Source organism: Hylobates moloch, unplaced genomic scaffold, assembly GCF_009828535.3.
Source record: "Hylobates moloch isolate HMO894 unplaced genomic scaffold, HMol_V3 SCAFFOLD_5, whole genome shotgun sequence".
In the NCBI taxonomy this organism is placed as follows: Eukaryota; Metazoa; Chordata; class Mammalia; order Primates; family Hylobatidae; genus Hylobates; species Hylobates moloch.
Window position 1 is genome coordinate 61,360,049 of NW_026652280.1, and position 17,471 is coordinate 61,377,519.

A 17,471-nucleotide genomic window follows, 5' to 3' on the forward strand; every position below is an offset into this window, starting at 1 on the left:
AATAGCTGTGATAATGAATTTGAACTTTTTTTTTTTTTTGAGACGGAGTCTCACTCTGTCACCCAGGCTGGAGTGCAGTGGCGTGATCTCAGCTCACTGCAACCTCTGGCTCCCTGGTTGAAGCAATTCCCCTGCTTCAGCCTCCTGAGTAACTGGGATTACAGGCGCATACCACCACGCCCAGCTAATTTTTTTCTTTTTTCTTTTTTCTTTTTTTTAGTGGAGACGGAGTTTCACCATGTTGGCCAGACTGGTCTCGAACTCCTGACTTCAGGCAGTCTGCCCACCTCGGCCTCCCAAAGTGCTAGGATTACAGGTGTGAGCCACCATGCCCAGCCTGAATTTGAACTTTTTAAATGTTCATGGCATGTATTTCAAAACTGCTTGTCAGAAAGGTTAAACCCAAAGTCACATACACTTCCAACAACTGTATGGAAGTACATGTCTGTCTGACCATTTGTTTTTCAAAAGAATGAGAAGGGGAAAGGGCAGCAAAATGTTGGCCATTTGATAATTTAAAAAAAAACAAACCTTTTCTTTCATTAGTTGATGGGTTGGATTTTTTTTCCATTTTATTACCCACTTTTTTCTCGATAACTTAATATACCCTTTGTGCAGGACATTACTTTCTTTTCTTTGTTTCATTTACTTAACAAATTGCATATTTTGATATTTTTACATAACAGTATTCCATCTTGTCTTAACCACCACAAAGCCCTATAAAATATAATGGTGGAAATATTACTTGCCATGATAAAACTGGTGAAAAATAGGAATTGAGAATTTAGGTGGTTTTCGAAACTGTGTGCATATTACAAAGCTTGTATACAACTGTGTCTCTTGGAGCACCATTTTTCTGCCAGCCTTTTCTGAGTTTTGTGCTTAGTTCTTCCCAACAAATGTTTCATGGGTACCAACAAGTACCTGGTCTGTTTCCTTTTCTGACCAGTCTTTTCCAGCCTATTTTTGTTGGACTTCTGTCTCTGACCTGTGAGCAGTTTTCAGAATGTGGGTGGAGTTGGTGGTTCTTATTCTATAGTCAATGGTCTTACCTTTTCTAAAGATGTATATTTGCTACTTATGTCAAAAGCTCTCAAATCTGTGTTTCATGTGAAAACTTTTCTCAAGACTGAGACACTGAATCATGCTAGCTTCAGCAAAGGAAACAAACCTTCCTAGGCCCTTTAAACAGAAAATATTTAATAGAGGGAATTAGATGCTCACCTGATTAATGGAAGGGCCAAAGGAATGAATTATGGGCTAAGCCTTCTAGAATGATGCCAAGACTCTGAAGTTATCCTGGAGGGATGCTGCAACATTTGCTATAATCATTCAGTTGGAGGACCACCACTGGGTCTGGAATTCAGGAACTCACTGCTGTATCTGTGATTCAAGAGTTGGAATGATCTCAGTGCCACAATTGCTCCAAAACTGGAAAACAGAGTTTCTGGCCATAATTAGGGCTGCAGTGGCCCTTTGACACTTTAAACCTGAAACCTGGTTACTGATCTTTCAGTGCCTTATGTGATAACAGAAAACTTTTAAGGAACTTCAGGAAATAGCCTCTGCTTCATTTTTGGCATCCAGATTTTGGCTAGTACATCTAATTGGTGAAACCTAATTTTCATCCACAATCCAAACAGTATTTTTTTGCCTTCCAATCTCTGCAGCCCAAGAGAGTACAGTAAAAGGTGGTAGGAATGGATGATGAATACCAGCTGATCATATCCAGTACACTCATTTCCAGGTTCAATTAGATGTTCCAGGTTCAATTAGGTGTTCGAGGAGTAACTCACTTTTGGTACCTTTGAAGTCAAATATTGGCTGGGCACAGTGGCTCATGCCTGTAGTCCTAGCAGTTTGGGAGGCTGAGGAGGGAGAATCTCTTGAGCCCAGGAGTTCAAGACCAGCTGGGCAACATAGAGAGACCTTGTCTCTTAAAAGAAAGAGATCAAATATTATCCATAAACCTTTCTTATTCTCTCCTTCTCCTGTCTTCCTCTCAACTACCCTTTTCAATTAATGGCATCCACTAGCCATGCAGTTAAAGTTGGTAATCCTTTTTGTTAATCATTCAGCACATTCAATTTTGTCTTTTATATTATTTTCTTTCATCTATCCTCTCTTCCACCCATTTTCCACTGCTGTAATTCAGCCATCCCGCCTCATCTTTTATGATATGTTTATCATATATCCTAAAACTACCTTATTTCCTTTGTGCTCTTGAATTCATGTTCTCATTTGTCTGGAATGTTACTATTCAGTCATCTGCTGGGTGACTGTCACCCTCGTTTTACCTCTGTAGCTCTTGGTTCATATCTTCATACGTAATGGCATATTGTTTTGTAATCATTTGTTTTTTCATCTCCTACCAGATGGAATTTGTAGAGCACAAAGGCACTGTCTTATTTATCTTGAACCTATCTTTCTCAGGCCCAAGTTGAGGCATAGGACTTACAGAAGATGCTTGATAAATATTTAGATAATGAATTTGCATCATTAGTAAATTCAGACTAATCTCCTGACTCAAAGTATATGAAATGTTACTTGTGTATATTGTAGCTGTAATATTAGCAATTTAGTGTATAGAGATGCATTATAATGGTTTTGAAGGGGTATGGTCTTAAGGATTTATTGTTTTTTTAATCAGAAATTTTAGAATCTGATAGACAAATTCTAAAAGAGCTGTAACACTGTTTTTAATTAAGCAAGTAATCATACATACTTATTTTTAAAAATCAACTGATTTCCTAAATAGAATAGTTTAGTCTGTTTTTATTTCCACAGTTTTAAAATGTATATAGCAACATACACAGTAGATATAGTCTCCTATCACTTAAGGACAGGGATGCATTCTGAGAAATGTGTCATTAGGTTATTTTGTTGCTATGTGAACATCATAGAGTGTACTTATACAAACTTAGATGGCATAGCCTACTACACACCTAGGCTATATGGTATAGGGTACTGCTCCTAGTCTACAAATTTGTATAACTTGTTACCCCAGGCAGTTGTAACAGAATAGTAAATATTTGTGTAGCTAAACATAGAAAAGGTACACTAATTTTACAATACTGTATCATCTTATGGGACCACTGCAGTCAATTGTTGACAGAAATGTTATGTGGCACATGACTGTATATGAATACGCGTGCACACGCACGTGCGCGCATACCTTGTTTTTTGTTTGTTTGTTTTTTGAGACATGCTTGTTGCCCAGGCTGGAGTGCAGTGGCGTGATCTTGGCTCACTGCAACCTCAGCCTCCCGGACTCAAGCGATTCTCCTGCCTCAGCCTCCCTAGTTAGCTGGGTTTATAGGCGTGTACCACCACGCCTGGCTACTTTTGTATTTTAAGTAGAGATGGGGTTTCGGCTTGTTGGCCAGGCTGGTCTTGAACTCCTGACCGCAGGTGATCTGCCCGCCTCAACCTCCCAAAGTGCTGGGATTACAGGAGTGAGCTACTGCACCCAGCCTGCAATTTTTTAAAACATAGATTCATACTACAGATGGAGAAGTTTGTAATTTTATCCTCAAATTCCCCTACTACCTCCCTTCCATAAGTTTTAGATAATTCTCTGAAAGTGGACTGGTGTCCAGGATGATTTTACTTTTAAGCACTATGTGTTTGGGCTTAGCTAGCTGGATCCAGCCTGCCCTGTAGTTTTCTTGAACATGGAGGGCTGGGCATTGGTCCTGACCGAGTTAAGTGGTAGGTCTCCCAAGCAAGGCAAGGGTTCATTCTACCCTAGGGTAAGTGTCCTCAATTTTTTAAGGCATTTTAAAACTCAGTATTTGTCTTTACCTTTTCCTTTATGATTCTAAAATCGGTTTAGCATTATAAGATAGGGTGCTCTTTATGCATGCTAGTTTAGCAGTTTGTGTGAAAGTTCCCTCGTCTTCACAGTGTTGTCACACACTCAGCCAATTTGTTGTATTGGGCCAATTTCCTCCAAAAGCTTTTCTGAAGCCTATTTGTGAAACTCCAAGTAAATCACATTAAAATTTGATGCAATAGCTATTTGTATAATTATAATTTAGATGATTTAATGTGTTGTATTTCTGTTCACTCTTCTAGCCCTCTGATTCTGTTCACATTACAAATGATGATGAAAGATTTCTACATCATCTTATCATAGAGGAGAAGGAAAAAGATAGCTTTACTGCTGTGGTTATCACGGGGGTACAACCAGAACACATACAGTACTTGAAAAATTATTTCCACCTTTGGACACGACAGTTAGCGTAAGTAATTATATTTGTCTTGGGAAATGTTGCTACTTAACTTTTTTAAAACAGAAAATATTACAGATACATTGAAGCCTCTTTGATATCCTTTTTGCTCCTGTCTCATTTTCTTCCCTTTAGTATTATCCGGTACTCTGATATTGGTGTTAAAATAGCTCTCTATTCATTCATTCTGTAAATATTTATAGATCACCTCTAGTGTACTGAGCATTATTTGAGGCACAGGATTTTGACAATATTATAAAATTAAAAATGAACTTCACAATTTGTCAAATTGAGCACTATATCACTTCCATGACCCCGTTTTGTGCTTCTTTTCCATAGGACCTGTCATAATCTTCCATACCATATATATTTATTTTTGTCGTTGTTAAATTCACTGCTGTATCTCCAATGTCTTCTAGAAGAATACTTGCTACATGGTAGATGCTCAAATGTTTATCAAGTGAATGAATGCATCAAGCCTATTAAAATAAAAAATATATGTACATATGTGCCTATATGACATTAGTACTGAAAATAATCATTGTGTTTTTATTCCAGTAAAACTTGTAGGGACTCTATATCCCATTAGACCAAATCAGACGAATAGTTATTTAATGACTCTAAATATATATATATATTTTTTTTGAGACAGAGTTTCACTCTTGTTGCCCAGGCTGGCGTGCAATGGTGCACTCTCGGCTCACTGCAATCACTACCTCCTGGGTTCAAGCGATTCTCCTGCCTCAGCCTCCCGAGTAGCTAGGATTACAGGCGTGTGCCACCACACTCAACTAATTTTTGTATTTTTAGTAGAGACAGGGTTTTGCCGTGTTGGCCAGGCTGGTCTTGAACTCCTGACCTCAGGTGATCCACCCACCTCAGCCTCCCAAAGTACTGGGATTACAGGCGTGAGCCACTGCGCCTGGCCTAAACTTTTTTTTTTATAGCTATGTGATACGTACGATTTACTGTATTGTTTCCCTAATTTGCATTAGTCTGAATTACTGAGACTTGCAAAATGGGTACATCTGCTCAAAATTCATATTTTAAAAATGTATCTTTTTACATTTACCCAAAAGGCTATTGTTCTTGAGAGTCTCAATTTTATACATAATTATACGCTAAGAGAATTTTAAAATTTTTTCATGGGAAAATAAATTTGGTTTTAGGAATACCTGTTTTCTTGTTGAATAGTTCTGTTTATTATCCCTGTTACCCACGGTATTTAAATAGGACTTTGCAGTTTTCTTCAAGTACATATTTTATTAGCTATTTTATAGTTTATTGAAGGAACTCAGTGTACATTAACACGTAATTTAAATATACTCTTGCTCTAATAAGGATTATGAAGAAATATTGCAAATTTCTATTTCACGAATAAAGACATGGTATTTTATAATCCTGAACAATGTTACCAAAATACAATCTTTTTTAACCTTTTCTTAAAAAATAAAGAGGTGTTGCTTTCCAAAGTGTTGGTTTTCAGTGAGATGGTGTCAAACTTACTAGTTTTGTTTTTGGAATGTTAGGGTAAGATTGTCTCAGTGCTATAGGAGAGGAGAGATGAATGTTCTAGAACAGGGGTCCCCAATGCCCGGGTCGTGAACTGATACCCATCTGTGGCCTTTTAGGAACCCGGCCCCACAATGAGTGGTGGGCCCGAGTGAGCATTACCACCTGGCTCCGCCTCCTGTCAGATCAGTGGCAGCACTAGATTTCTCATAGGAGCACGAACCCTAATGTGAACTGTGCATGTGAGGTATTGCGTGCTCCTTATGAGACTCTAGTGCCTGTTGATCTGAGGTGGAACATTTTCATCCCAAATCACCCCCCTTCAACTCCCATCTCTGGAAAAATTGTCTTCCATGAAACTGGTTTTGGTGCCAAAAAGGTTGGGGACTGCTGTTCTAGAATGGCATTCTCTTATTGAGATTAGATATCTAATCCAGTTTACCACCGATAATTGAGTCCTTTCTGGAATGTACCTGGCAAGTAGAATTATAGACTCTTGCTATCTAGTTTATATTTATTTGATGAATTATTGCTCTTGGAAGTGGTATATGTGGTCTTTGAAGTTGGTAAGGCCTGGGTTGAAGCCCACGGCTCCCTAACTCTGTTCTGTGACGTCAGATAACTTACATACACTTCTTGCACCCCAGGTTCTATATCTGTAAAATGAGATGCAATAATACCTGCATCTCAATTGTTTTTACCATTAAATGGAATATATATTTTAAAATGCTTAATAAAGTGCTTGATACCTAGTAAGTAGTGTTAAAATATTTTGATAGATTACATTAACTATAATTTTATGTGAATTAAAAGTATAAAATTATTCTTCTCTATTTTAGGCATATTTATCATTACTATATTCATGGCCCAAAAGGAAATGAAATACGAACATCAAAAGAAGCTGAACCTTTCAACAATATTGATATTGAAGTAAGAGAAAAATCCATCTTAAAATATTAAAAATTATGAGATATTTGTTCCAGTTCCAAATGACTCGGGATAATAAAAAACACTTGATAATTAGACAACTTCTCTCTCCTTGTTTTTTACCAAACTACTTTCATTGTTTGATACCCAACTAAAGAGATTATTCCTAGATGTATTTTTCTCAAACCTTTATTTACTGTAGTGCTTGGTTTATCTTTTTTTGTCTCCTGTAGAGCTATGCATTGTTACTGAACATCAATCATCTCTTGAAGCATGGAGGAAAAGGGAGATAATGTAGCTTTCCTTTTGTTTGTAGAAGTTATATCATGGTGACAAGGTTTGGCAGCACAGAGCATTTGAGTATTGGATTCTCAATACTCTAACCCACACGTTAGAATTTCACATACAATGTTGTCCCACTTCCTACCTCTAGCAAGAAACCTTAAATTAAATGTACTCATGACTTTTCTGTCCTTCAGCTCTGATTTGCTGTTTCTTTGCTTACTTTATATTTTATGGTAGTATGTTCCTTATTGAGATGCTACTTAAAGCTGTTTAACTCATATAAATATATATATATTTCATTAAGCCAGATTATTACTTGTACAAATAATTTTTGCTTATTCTATTGTTGAATCATAGCTGAGAACAAAAGTAAAGTTACCATAGAATTTAATTATTTTTGTTTCATTTTTATTTTAGATTTCTATGTTTGAAAAAGGGAAGGTACCTAAGATTGTCAACCTAAGGGAAATACAAGACGACATGCAGACATTGTATGTAAACACAGCAGCTGATAGTTTTGAATTCAAAGCTCATGTTGAAGGAGACGGTGTAGTGGAAGGGATTATCCGTTATCATCCATTCTTGTATGATAGAGAAACTTACCCTGATGATCCATGCTTTCCATCAAGTATGTTAATCTGTTATCTTAGTTATAAAATATGAAGTTGTGATTTAGGACAGTGATTTGTTTTTCTAAATAATTATCAGTTGGGCTATTCAGGTTAGATAAATATTAAAATTTTTTCTTATGCAAGTCTTAGGTTGTTAGGTATTTGTAATTTTTGTAATTCCTGATTTTTGTGTATATTCATTTCTAGATGAGTAAATCTTTAATGAACTCTTAGTTGTTATGAAGCCAAACTTTTAGATATGTATGCATATTAATCCTTTATATGTTCCCTTGTCTTCTCTTTATCCTCGTTGCAGTTTTACGCTTTATGCAGTCATATTTATTAGTTTTTTCTTTATGCTTTCTGATTTTGTCTTACTGTAGAAAGGCTTTTTACATCTCAAGATTATATAAATCTCCTGTAGCTTTTTTGTTTTTGTTGTCATTTTATGGTCAATGCATCTGTGTTTTCCTTTTTTGTATGTAGAGCAAGGTGGGGTTTTATCTATTTAAATTTTTGAGTGATGGGGTCTTGCCATGTTGCCCAGGCTGGTCTTGAAATCCTGGCCTGAAACAATCCTCTGGTCTTGGCCTCCCAAAGTACTAGGATTACAGGTGTGAGCCACCACACCTGGCGTCCCCCCCCCCCCTTTTTTTTTCCAGTAGAGAGATAGGGATTTAACAATTATTTTCTATGTGGTATTCATATTCAGTTTCTTAGCACCAGTTATTGAATGTTATAATTTACCCAAGAGTTAGAACTTTTATAATATAAAGTTCCCATAAGTACATAGGTCTAGATTATTTACTATAAAGTACTATTTTATTTTTTTTTAAATATGAGTAATGATACTGTCTTGTAGCTTTATCTTGTAATTTGGTATCTTTGGGAAAAATTTTCACTTGTTCCTTTTTGAGAATACTTTTGCTCTTCTAGATAATTTTGGAATCAGCTTCGTACATTCACTTAAAGTAATTCTAGTGAGATTATTGGGATTGCATTGAATTTATAGGTTAACAATATTACACTTTTTCATTCAGAATACTTCCTTAGTACATTCTTGGTTATCTAGGGTCTGCAACCAGATTTCCTAATTTGAATCCCATCTTTGCCACTTGCTGTTGGACAAACTACTCCCTACCTTAGTTTCCTTATCTGGGAAATGGGTAGTTCACACCTCATAGAGGTGTTGTAAAGATCAAATTTAAAAACTGGGGCAACTTCTCAGAATAGTGCTCAACACTATTTATTAAGTGCTCCTGCCCAGTACATATTGTTACTCAGTGGCTCCACTGGCCTTTTTGGTTTTGTTTTTTATTTTTTGGAGACAAAAGTCTTGTGTTGCCACACAGGCTGGAGTGCAGTGACACAATCTAGGCTCACTGCAATCTCTGCCTCCCAGGTTCAAGCAATTCTCATGGATCAGCCTCCTGAGTAACTGGGACTACAGGTGCCCACCACCATGCCAGGCTAATTTTTTGTATTTTATTAGAGACAAGGTTTTGTCATGTTGCCTAGGGTAGTCTCAAACTCCTGAGCTCAGGTAATCCTCCCACCCCAGCCTCCCAAAGTGCTAGGATTACAGGCGTAAGCCACTGCGCCTGGCCATCTCTGACCTCTTAAATTTGCTGTTTCCAATTTTTATGTGCCAATAGACAAAAAGATACAATTTTTTTCAAATGCTGCCTTAAAAAGAAGAGCAAGTAAGTTGAGTGATCAATCAGAGGGATTTTCCTCTAAGAGCAAAGTGATTTTGTTTGATTGAAAGCACCTTTAATATAAGAGACTTCTTGTGAGGGTTTTTAGGGAGAAGGTTTTGTTTTAGGTGGGTAAACTAATGCCAGGGTAGCTGAGGTGTTAATATGTCAGGATCACGTTGTTTAATCCTAATTTATCTGGATACATGAGAGTGTGTTGCTAATAAACATAAGATTATAGACAATTGTGCAAATTAATGCTCTTGATGCATAGTAACATATCTTACAGTTCTGTGTACATTTTTCTTGCTTACTTGAATCTGAAAATAATTTCTAAAAAGTAAACTTAATTTTAGCATCATTCACTAATTTGTTCAAACTAGGTAAACTTGCTGCTATTAGATGTCATAGATTTCTCAGGTGACTTTCATGTGAACATACTAGTTCTGCTAAAATTGTGAAACTGTTTTAGATACAGGATTTAAGTTCCTATATTTGTAGGAAGGAGGGATTTTGTTATAGGGGATAATCTTTTTGGATGTAAGACTCTTTTAGCCTCATGAATAGGTTTTAAAGATGACAGGCCCAGCAGCTAGTACATTGGTTCATATATAAGTAATTATTGACTTTTAAATGACAGACACCATTCGTAATGTGGAACCACTTTGTAAACCTACTTTTTTGTGGGCAAACAGTATAAAACTACCTTTAGGTTTTATAGAATGCAATTTGAAACATTGTATGTCTTTGTTTCATTATTTCTTACATTTTAGCAATAAACATTTTGTTCCATTTGCTCTTTTGATCTAGAATTAAAAGATGAAGATGATGATGATGATTGTTTCATACTTGAGAAAGCAGCTAGAGGGAAAAGGCCTATTTTTGAATGTTTTTGGAATGGACGATTAATACCATATACATCAGTTGAAGAGTAAGTTTGATTTTTGCTGAAATTATGTTTTTACAACTTAATTTTTTTACTAACTAACATTTTGTTCTGTTCAAGCTTTGACTGGTGTACTCCTCCTAAGAAGAGAGGGCTTGCACCAATTGAATGCTACAATAGGATATCTGGTGCATTATTCACTAATGACAAATTCCAGGTCAGCACAAATAAATTGACGTTTATGGATCTTGAGCTAAAATTGAAAGATAAGAACACCCTTTTTACAAGGATTTTAAATGGACAGGTAAGATTTTTAAATATAAAGTTGTGAATATTTGCAAATGTTTTATTTTTAAGTAAAAGAAGACACTAGCAGTGTAGGTTTTTATTGATATTTTGCATCAAAAGACTATGATGTATAAATTTTTTTATGAGCAGTCAAGTGTTCACATTACTAAAAAATTTTAAGCTAATTAGACTAGGTTTGGATAGAATTTACATATCTTCATTAGTTTTTTGTTTGTTTGTTTGTTTTAAGACAGGAGTTTCACTCTGTTTCCCAGGCTGGATTGCAGTGGCTCAATCTCAGCTCACTGCAACCTCTGCCTCCCAGGTTCAAGCTATTCTCCTGCCTCAGCCTCCCAAATAGCTGGGACTACAGGTGCGTGCCACCATGCCTGGCTAATTATTATATTTTTAGTAGAGATGGGGTTTCACCATGTTGGCCTGGCTGGTCTTGAACTCCTGACCTCAGGTGATCCACTCGCCTTGGTCTCCCAAAATGTTGGGATTACAGGCATGAGCCATCGCGCCTGGCCAAGATTTTAATATCTAGCCCTTGACATAGTAGAAGCCACAGAAGCATCTTAATGAGAACATGTATGAACAATTGTATTTGTTTTAAGGGCTATATTTGTACATTAATAACCTAATTGTGCAATTTTTAGCTTGTTTTGAGGGTAAAAATTGGGTAAAACTGTGAAGTACTTTGAGCTAAAAGGTTTGAGATTGATCAGTATTAAAATACATGTATTAATACCACAAGAATGATTTCACTTTGAAATTTGTTAAAAAGTTGAGTGAAACTAGTATACTAGTGTACTTGTATTCTGTGCACAGACCTCAGAGACTTTTGATACTACACTTTCAGTAGTTTAATGTTGAATTGCCAAGAAATAGATGATTTTATTATGAATTTATTGCTGGGCAACAAATACAGTGCATAGTACATAGTATTTGTAGTCAGTCCTATAAGATGTTGAAATTAATTTTGCTTTTATAAAGATTGTGAATCATAGAAGATTAGGACACTTTTAAGAATTATGCACTGAGAAAGACCTTATCAAAATGAGTTACTACTCCTTTATAATACACTTAGCATTCATTTATAATATGGTGTTAGTTATCCAACATTTATTGAGCAGTGGGTGTTTTCAAAAGCTATCCAGAATAAGTTAATTCTATTCCTTTGTTACACTGTACTTTTAAAATATGTATTTTCTAATTTTGAAACATTCAAGCTGCGCATAATGGTTTCCACCTGTAATCCTGGCTACTTGAGAGGCTGAGGCAGGAGGATGGCTTGAGGCCAGGAGTTCAAGACCAGCATGTGCAATACAGTGAGACACCCTCTCTATTTAAAAAGAAAAAAAAAAAAAAAAGGAAAAGAAATGTTCAAATACACAGAAAAGTTGAAAGAATATCAGAATATTATAAAATGAATATCTGCATACATTTCCCCTAGATTACCTGTCACCTTGACATGCCTTCTGAATTGTACTTTGACTGTTATTGAGTGTCTGGAATTAATGCATTTGGTAAATTGTTTGCTTGATAGTGAATCCATCCTGAGAGTTTTAGAAGGGTAGTTTAACATTTTGGTTGTCAGACTTTCTGGTTCCTGGTTACTAATTTAATCTCCATGTCAGCTGGCAAACTGACAACAATGATTTGCTGATTTGGGAAAGAATTGGTACCTAGGTGTAGCAGTAAGGGTGGCAGCAATTTCCTGGAAACTGTATACCATTTTGGACCTCTGAGTCTTTACCATGTATATATATTTCCTTTTTCATTCATATAATTTTTAAAAAATCAAATTTATTAATAACTAAGATAGTATCCTTCTTCACAGCACACTTCAAAAACTTAGGCTGAAATTATTTTTAATTTTGCCTTACTTTCCTTTGGAAATGGTATATTATGGTATAAGGTATGTAAGAAGGAATGGAGTTCTGTAACTTTACAGACTGTCCTCTGTAAAAGCATGTAATGGGGAGATTGTCTTACCTCCTCATTGTCCTAGAGGCAGGCATCAAACAAGTGTATAGCACCTTATGCTTGAATGCAGATTTCTATATTCTCTCCCAACAGGGTGAAGAATGGTTGGCAAAAACACATCTTCTTAAGTACTATTAGAAAACACTTCAGTTTTATATTATGAGTTTATTTTTTGGATAGGCTCTATATATAAAAGAGAAAATTAAAAAGAAAAGTACATTTTGCATAGCAGTGTTTCTCAGCCTTTTTTCATTATCACCCTCATAAGGAGTCTTTCTTGGCATCTTTTTCTCAATTGTTTTCCCCAATGAAATTTTACTACTGCAGATTTACCATCTGTCTGTTTGTATATTGTATTCACGTTTATAAAGTACTTGATACACAATGAGATTTTTATTGTCCCATTGAGAATGTGGTTTACAGTTAGAAGGCCTCCACTCATCCCTTTTGTGGAGCTAGCTAGTTCTCCTCCCAGGCAGTAAGGGTTCATCAGTTTTTAGTGTATCCTAGGACTTAAAGTCGGAAAGGAAGGTTTTATTGTTGATATTGACCAGGGAGACCTTGGTTCTAAGAATAATATCAAATTTTTCTTCTTTGGTAATGCATTTGTTTGAAATATATTAAATGTGTACAGAGGAAGGATCCAGCAGAATATTTAATTTTTTATTAGGTTTTCTGAATTGGAGTATGTGAAAGGAAAAAATAAAATGAATGACAAATGTTTATGGTTATATTTGTTTGCTAGTAGCTATATTTCATAAAACATTTTAAAATTCTACAGGAACAGCGAATGAAAATTGACAGAGAATTTGCTTTGTGGCTGAAGGACTGTCATGAAAAGTATGATAAACAAATAAAATTTACACTTTTTAAGGGAATAATCACACGTCCTGATCTTCCTTCTAAAAAGCAAGGTCCCTGGGCAACATATGCAGCAATAGAATGGGATGGAAAGATATACAAAGCAGGACAGCTGGTAGGTTTAACTTATTGTCACTTTTTTCTTATAATTTTTAATTTAATTTAATTTAAAACACATGCAAAATCACATGTATAGAAAATAAGCTATTTTTTAAAATTTCTTTTTTTCCCGTTCTCACATTTCATGGAAAACATTTATTCAGACTCTTCACAGGCCTGTTTGACATCAGTGTCTTCCATCATCTCTAAGGAAATTTAACTTATTTTTAGATTCCGTTTTTAGTAGAAGTTGAGGCTAAATTAGATGTATTAGAATTTAACAACAGTAACAGCAAATAATGCAAATATTGGCTCCTCAGGAGCTAGGTAAGAATGAAAAGGACAAACTGATTTTAAATTACATAATTTATTATAGCATTAAGAAAACTATTGCCAGAGGCTCAATTAACAAGGTTTTTATGCTTTCCTAAACTAAACTTTACTCACGTGGAGATCTCAGTGCTTTTTGTTTGTTTTTAATGTAATGTGTTAAGTAATGATTTTTAAGTACTTTTTTGTCGAGCATCTGCTAATATAGTAAGTTACTACACCTTTTGACCGTGTGGTGGAGAATTCAGAGATCTAGGAGATGTGCTTTGTTCTTGGTGATATTCTAGCAATGGAGATAGTGCAAGCATAAGTAATAGGTAAGAAGTGGATCAATGCAATGGAAAGAAAGGATTAATAGTGTTTTGGCAGGTTAGAAGGAGAGGGGAGGAGAGGATTTTCTTTTTTTTTTTGGTTGGTGTTGTGGGCTGGAAGAACAGAGCAGATCATTAAATACTTTGGAAAAGAAGTAACATTTGTGTGGACCTTGAAAGGGGTAGAGGCTCAGGTTTACACAGATAATTACAAGGTAGAAGGCTGTCTGTTCTCTCCATAAATGAGAGACACCATCATATATTTAAAGCTATAGAATTGGATGAGATCACCTATACTTGGTGAGTATAGCTAAAGAGGTAAAAGGATTGAGCCTAGAGCTTTCCCAACATTTAATGGTTAGAATGAAAAGCAGGAGCTGGCAGAGGAGACAGACAGGGATAAGCTGGTGAGATAGAAGGAAACTAGCAGAATATGACATCCCTAGAGCCAAGTGAAGAGCTACAAGAAGAAAGGACTGATCAGTTTAGTCAAATGCTTAGTGGTAATGGAGTAAAGTGCTTTCTAGAAGGTAATCTGAGCATAGAGATGTGCATAGGTAAGTGCAGAAAAACAGCAAGTAGTAAGAGTTGGGTTGTCCTGCTGCCTATTGTATGTGTGAAGAGAAATAGTTTAGAAATGGGGCAGGCAAGGTAGGTTGGGGATAAACTCTTATAGTCCTTGTTGGGAATTTCTGAATTGGAGTAGTGGAAATTTCCCTTAGATTTTTTAAGCCAAGTAAGGAGAAGAAATATGATAGGCAAGTTTTGAGCTGATGTATTTGAAAAATAATACTAACTTGTCAAAGTTTATAAATTGCTGTTCATCATCTGAGAGCAGAATTTTATGGGGTAAAAAGGTTTCAGGTATGTTGGCATTCATTATAACTGAATTTGAAGGAATTCTGGACTTGTAAGACACATGCTTAATTCTAACACATTTGTATAAAGAAGCTGCCGTATTTTTATAACTATTTGTTAAGTACAGAACTTCAAAAATACAATTTTATTTGAATATTAGAATGCTGTTTTTATTAGTTTTTCTAATGATAGTTACCAAGGTTTTTTTCTTTGTAATAAAGAAGTTCTGCGAAATTATTATTAAGCCTATTTCTCTTTGTAAATCTTAATACTGAAGCTTCTTTTTTTAAAACTAAATATTAGGTCAAGACAATCAAGACACTTCCCCTCTTTTATGGAAGCATAGTAAGATTTTTTCTTTATGGCGATCATGATGGAGAAGTATATGCTACAGGAGGAGAGGTTCAAATTGCAATGGTAAGACAGCAAGTGATAAAACATATTGAAAGTTTCTTGATAACACTTACTTTTGCATAATTGTTAAGATACAGTATATTTTGCTAGTGACTAGTTTTCCATTGGATAAAGTGGTTGTAGTTTTTGTGTGGATTTTTATGTGTCATAGTTGATGTTTTTAATAATCTGTACAATTTAACATCATATGCTCAGTTTTTGTAAACATATATACATTATAACTAGTTACCAAATTAATTTTATAAAGTCATATTTCCTCTAGGGCCCACTAACTAGTAAACACTGGAGCCAGAATTCTATCTCAAGAATGAGTAACTACAAAACTGTAGTGGGTTTTTTCCCTATACCATGCTTTCTTGTTAATGTTTGATATGTTAGGACTACAGCGGTTATGTAAAAAATATAAACAAACACTGTGGTGTAACGTAAGAATAGCCGCTGTTATTTATGTACTAAATTAGGATAAAATATATTTCTTTGGAAGAAACAAATGGGTGTTTGTTTTTATTACAGCTAGATTTAAATAGTTTTCTTTGAAATGTTGGTAAATTTATTTATTCAGGAACCTCAGGCACTATATGATGAAGTAAAAACTGTGCCAATTGCAAAGCTGGATAGGACAGTTGCTGAGAAAGCTGTTAAAAAATATGTAGAAGATGAAATGGCAAGGTAAGTCACGCTTCAAGATGCATGACAGAAATAAGAAAAATTGGAAAGAATTGTGCTGTAAGTATTCTGAGTATGTCTACTCTGCTGTTAGGGCATTTGTAGTCTTAGATATTGTACCTATTGAGATGAACTTCCTGTTAAAAAAAATTAAGAGGTCTGGTTATACAAACAATTCTGCATTTGTTTTGTAGACAAAGAAGGAAATCTTATATATCTAAAGTGTCACTCTTATAGGCACTATGATTAACATGTTTTAAAAAAACTCAGTTTGGCCTACAACTAGAATATTACAATACCTGCTGAGAGGTAAAGATGAGTGTATTAGTTCGTTTTCACACTGCTATAAAGATACTACCTGAGACTGGGTAATTTATAAAGCAAGGAGGTTTAATTGACTCAGTTGTGCATGGCTGGGGAGGCCTCAGGAAACTTATAATCATGGCATAAGGCGAAGGGGAAGCAAGCCATGTCTTACGTGGGCGGCAGAAGAGAGAGAGAGGGAAGGGGGAACTGTCAAACACTTTAAAAATCATCAGTTCTCGTGAGAACTCACTATCAAGAGAACAGCATGGGGGAAACCATTCCCGTGATCCAGTCGCCTCCCACCAGGTCCCTCCCTTGACCCCTGGGGATTAGAATTCGAGATGAGATTTGGATGGGGACACAGAGCCAAACCTTATCAATGAGTTATAAAGAAGGAGGAAGTAGAAAGTGTATAGCTAATGATGCAATCATTTTGATTCTTACTGAATTTTGATTCTTAGGGGTTATCCTGTCTTCTAAAGGTAATTTGTACTATAAACAAGTAGAAAGGCCGGGCGCGGTGGCTCACGCCCAGCACTTTGGGAGGCCGAGGCGGGCAGATCACGAGGTCGGGAGATCGTGACCACGGTTAAACCCTGTCTCTACTAAAAATACAAAAAAATTAGCCGGGCGTGGTGGCGGGCGCCTGTAGTCCCAGCTATTCGGAGAGGCTGAGGCAGGAGAATGGCGTGAACCCGGGAGGCAGAGCTTGCAGTGAGCCGAGATTGCGCCACTGCACTCCAGCCTGGGCGACAGAGCGAGACTCCGTCTCAAAAAAAAACAAAAAACAAAAAACAAAAACAAAACAAAAAAAAAACAAAAAAACAAGCAGAAAAAAAAATCACAAAAATTTGACAGTTCCTGGATTTTAATTCCAAAAGGTTGTTTTTTTTTTTGGTTTTTTTTTTTTTAATAGCCACATTAATGGTTAGGGAGGAAAAAAATTTTTGGATGATTAATCGTAAAGAATTCCAGATTTAACCTTTTAAAATATATCAGCAATAAAGATTGAAGTTTCTAATAACTCATATCTTTTTAATTAAGATCATAATTAACAAAGTTTGTGGAACATTAATATGCTGGTTTCATAACAGGCTCCCTGATAGATTGTCAGTAACTTGGCCTGAAGGAGATGAATTATTGCCTAATGAGATTAGGCCTGCTGGAACCCCTATTGGTATGTTTATTTATTTTTCTAA

At 35.7% G+C, this 17,471-nt stretch overlaps 1 protein-coding gene and 1 pseudogene across 3 annotated transcripts in view; one reads left to right on the forward strand and one right to left on the reverse strand.

Moving 5' to 3' along the window:
* SMCHD1 (structural maintenance of chromosomes flexible hinge domain containing 1) overlaps positions 1–17,471 on the forward strand; it is a 155,120-nt gene that overhangs the window by 34,811 nt on the left and 102,838 nt on the right. For all 3 annotated transcript variants that reach the window (XR_009213508.1, XM_032152699.2, XM_058438574.1), the window contains 9 exons: positions 4,078–4,244; positions 6,584–6,674; positions 7,374–7,584; positions 10,075–10,195; positions 10,271–10,454; positions 13,209–13,403; positions 15,190–15,303; positions 15,863–15,969; positions 17,367–17,449. Coding sequence is in view for 2 of the 3 variants with exons in the window: in XM_032152699.2 (XP_032008590.1) it covers positions 4,078–4,244; positions 6,584–6,674; positions 7,374–7,584; positions 10,075–10,195; positions 10,271–10,454; positions 13,209–13,403; positions 15,190–15,303; positions 15,863–15,969; positions 17,367–17,449 (1,273 nt within the window). In the remaining variant the exon portion in view is untranslated. The remainder of the gene's footprint in view (positions 1–4,077; positions 4,245–6,583; positions 6,675–7,373; positions 7,585–10,074; positions 10,196–10,270; positions 10,455–13,208; positions 13,404–15,189; positions 15,304–15,862; positions 15,970–17,366; positions 17,450–17,471) is intronic.
* Positions 2,626–2,696, reverse strand: LOC116470031 (U7 small nuclear RNA; annotated as a pseudogene).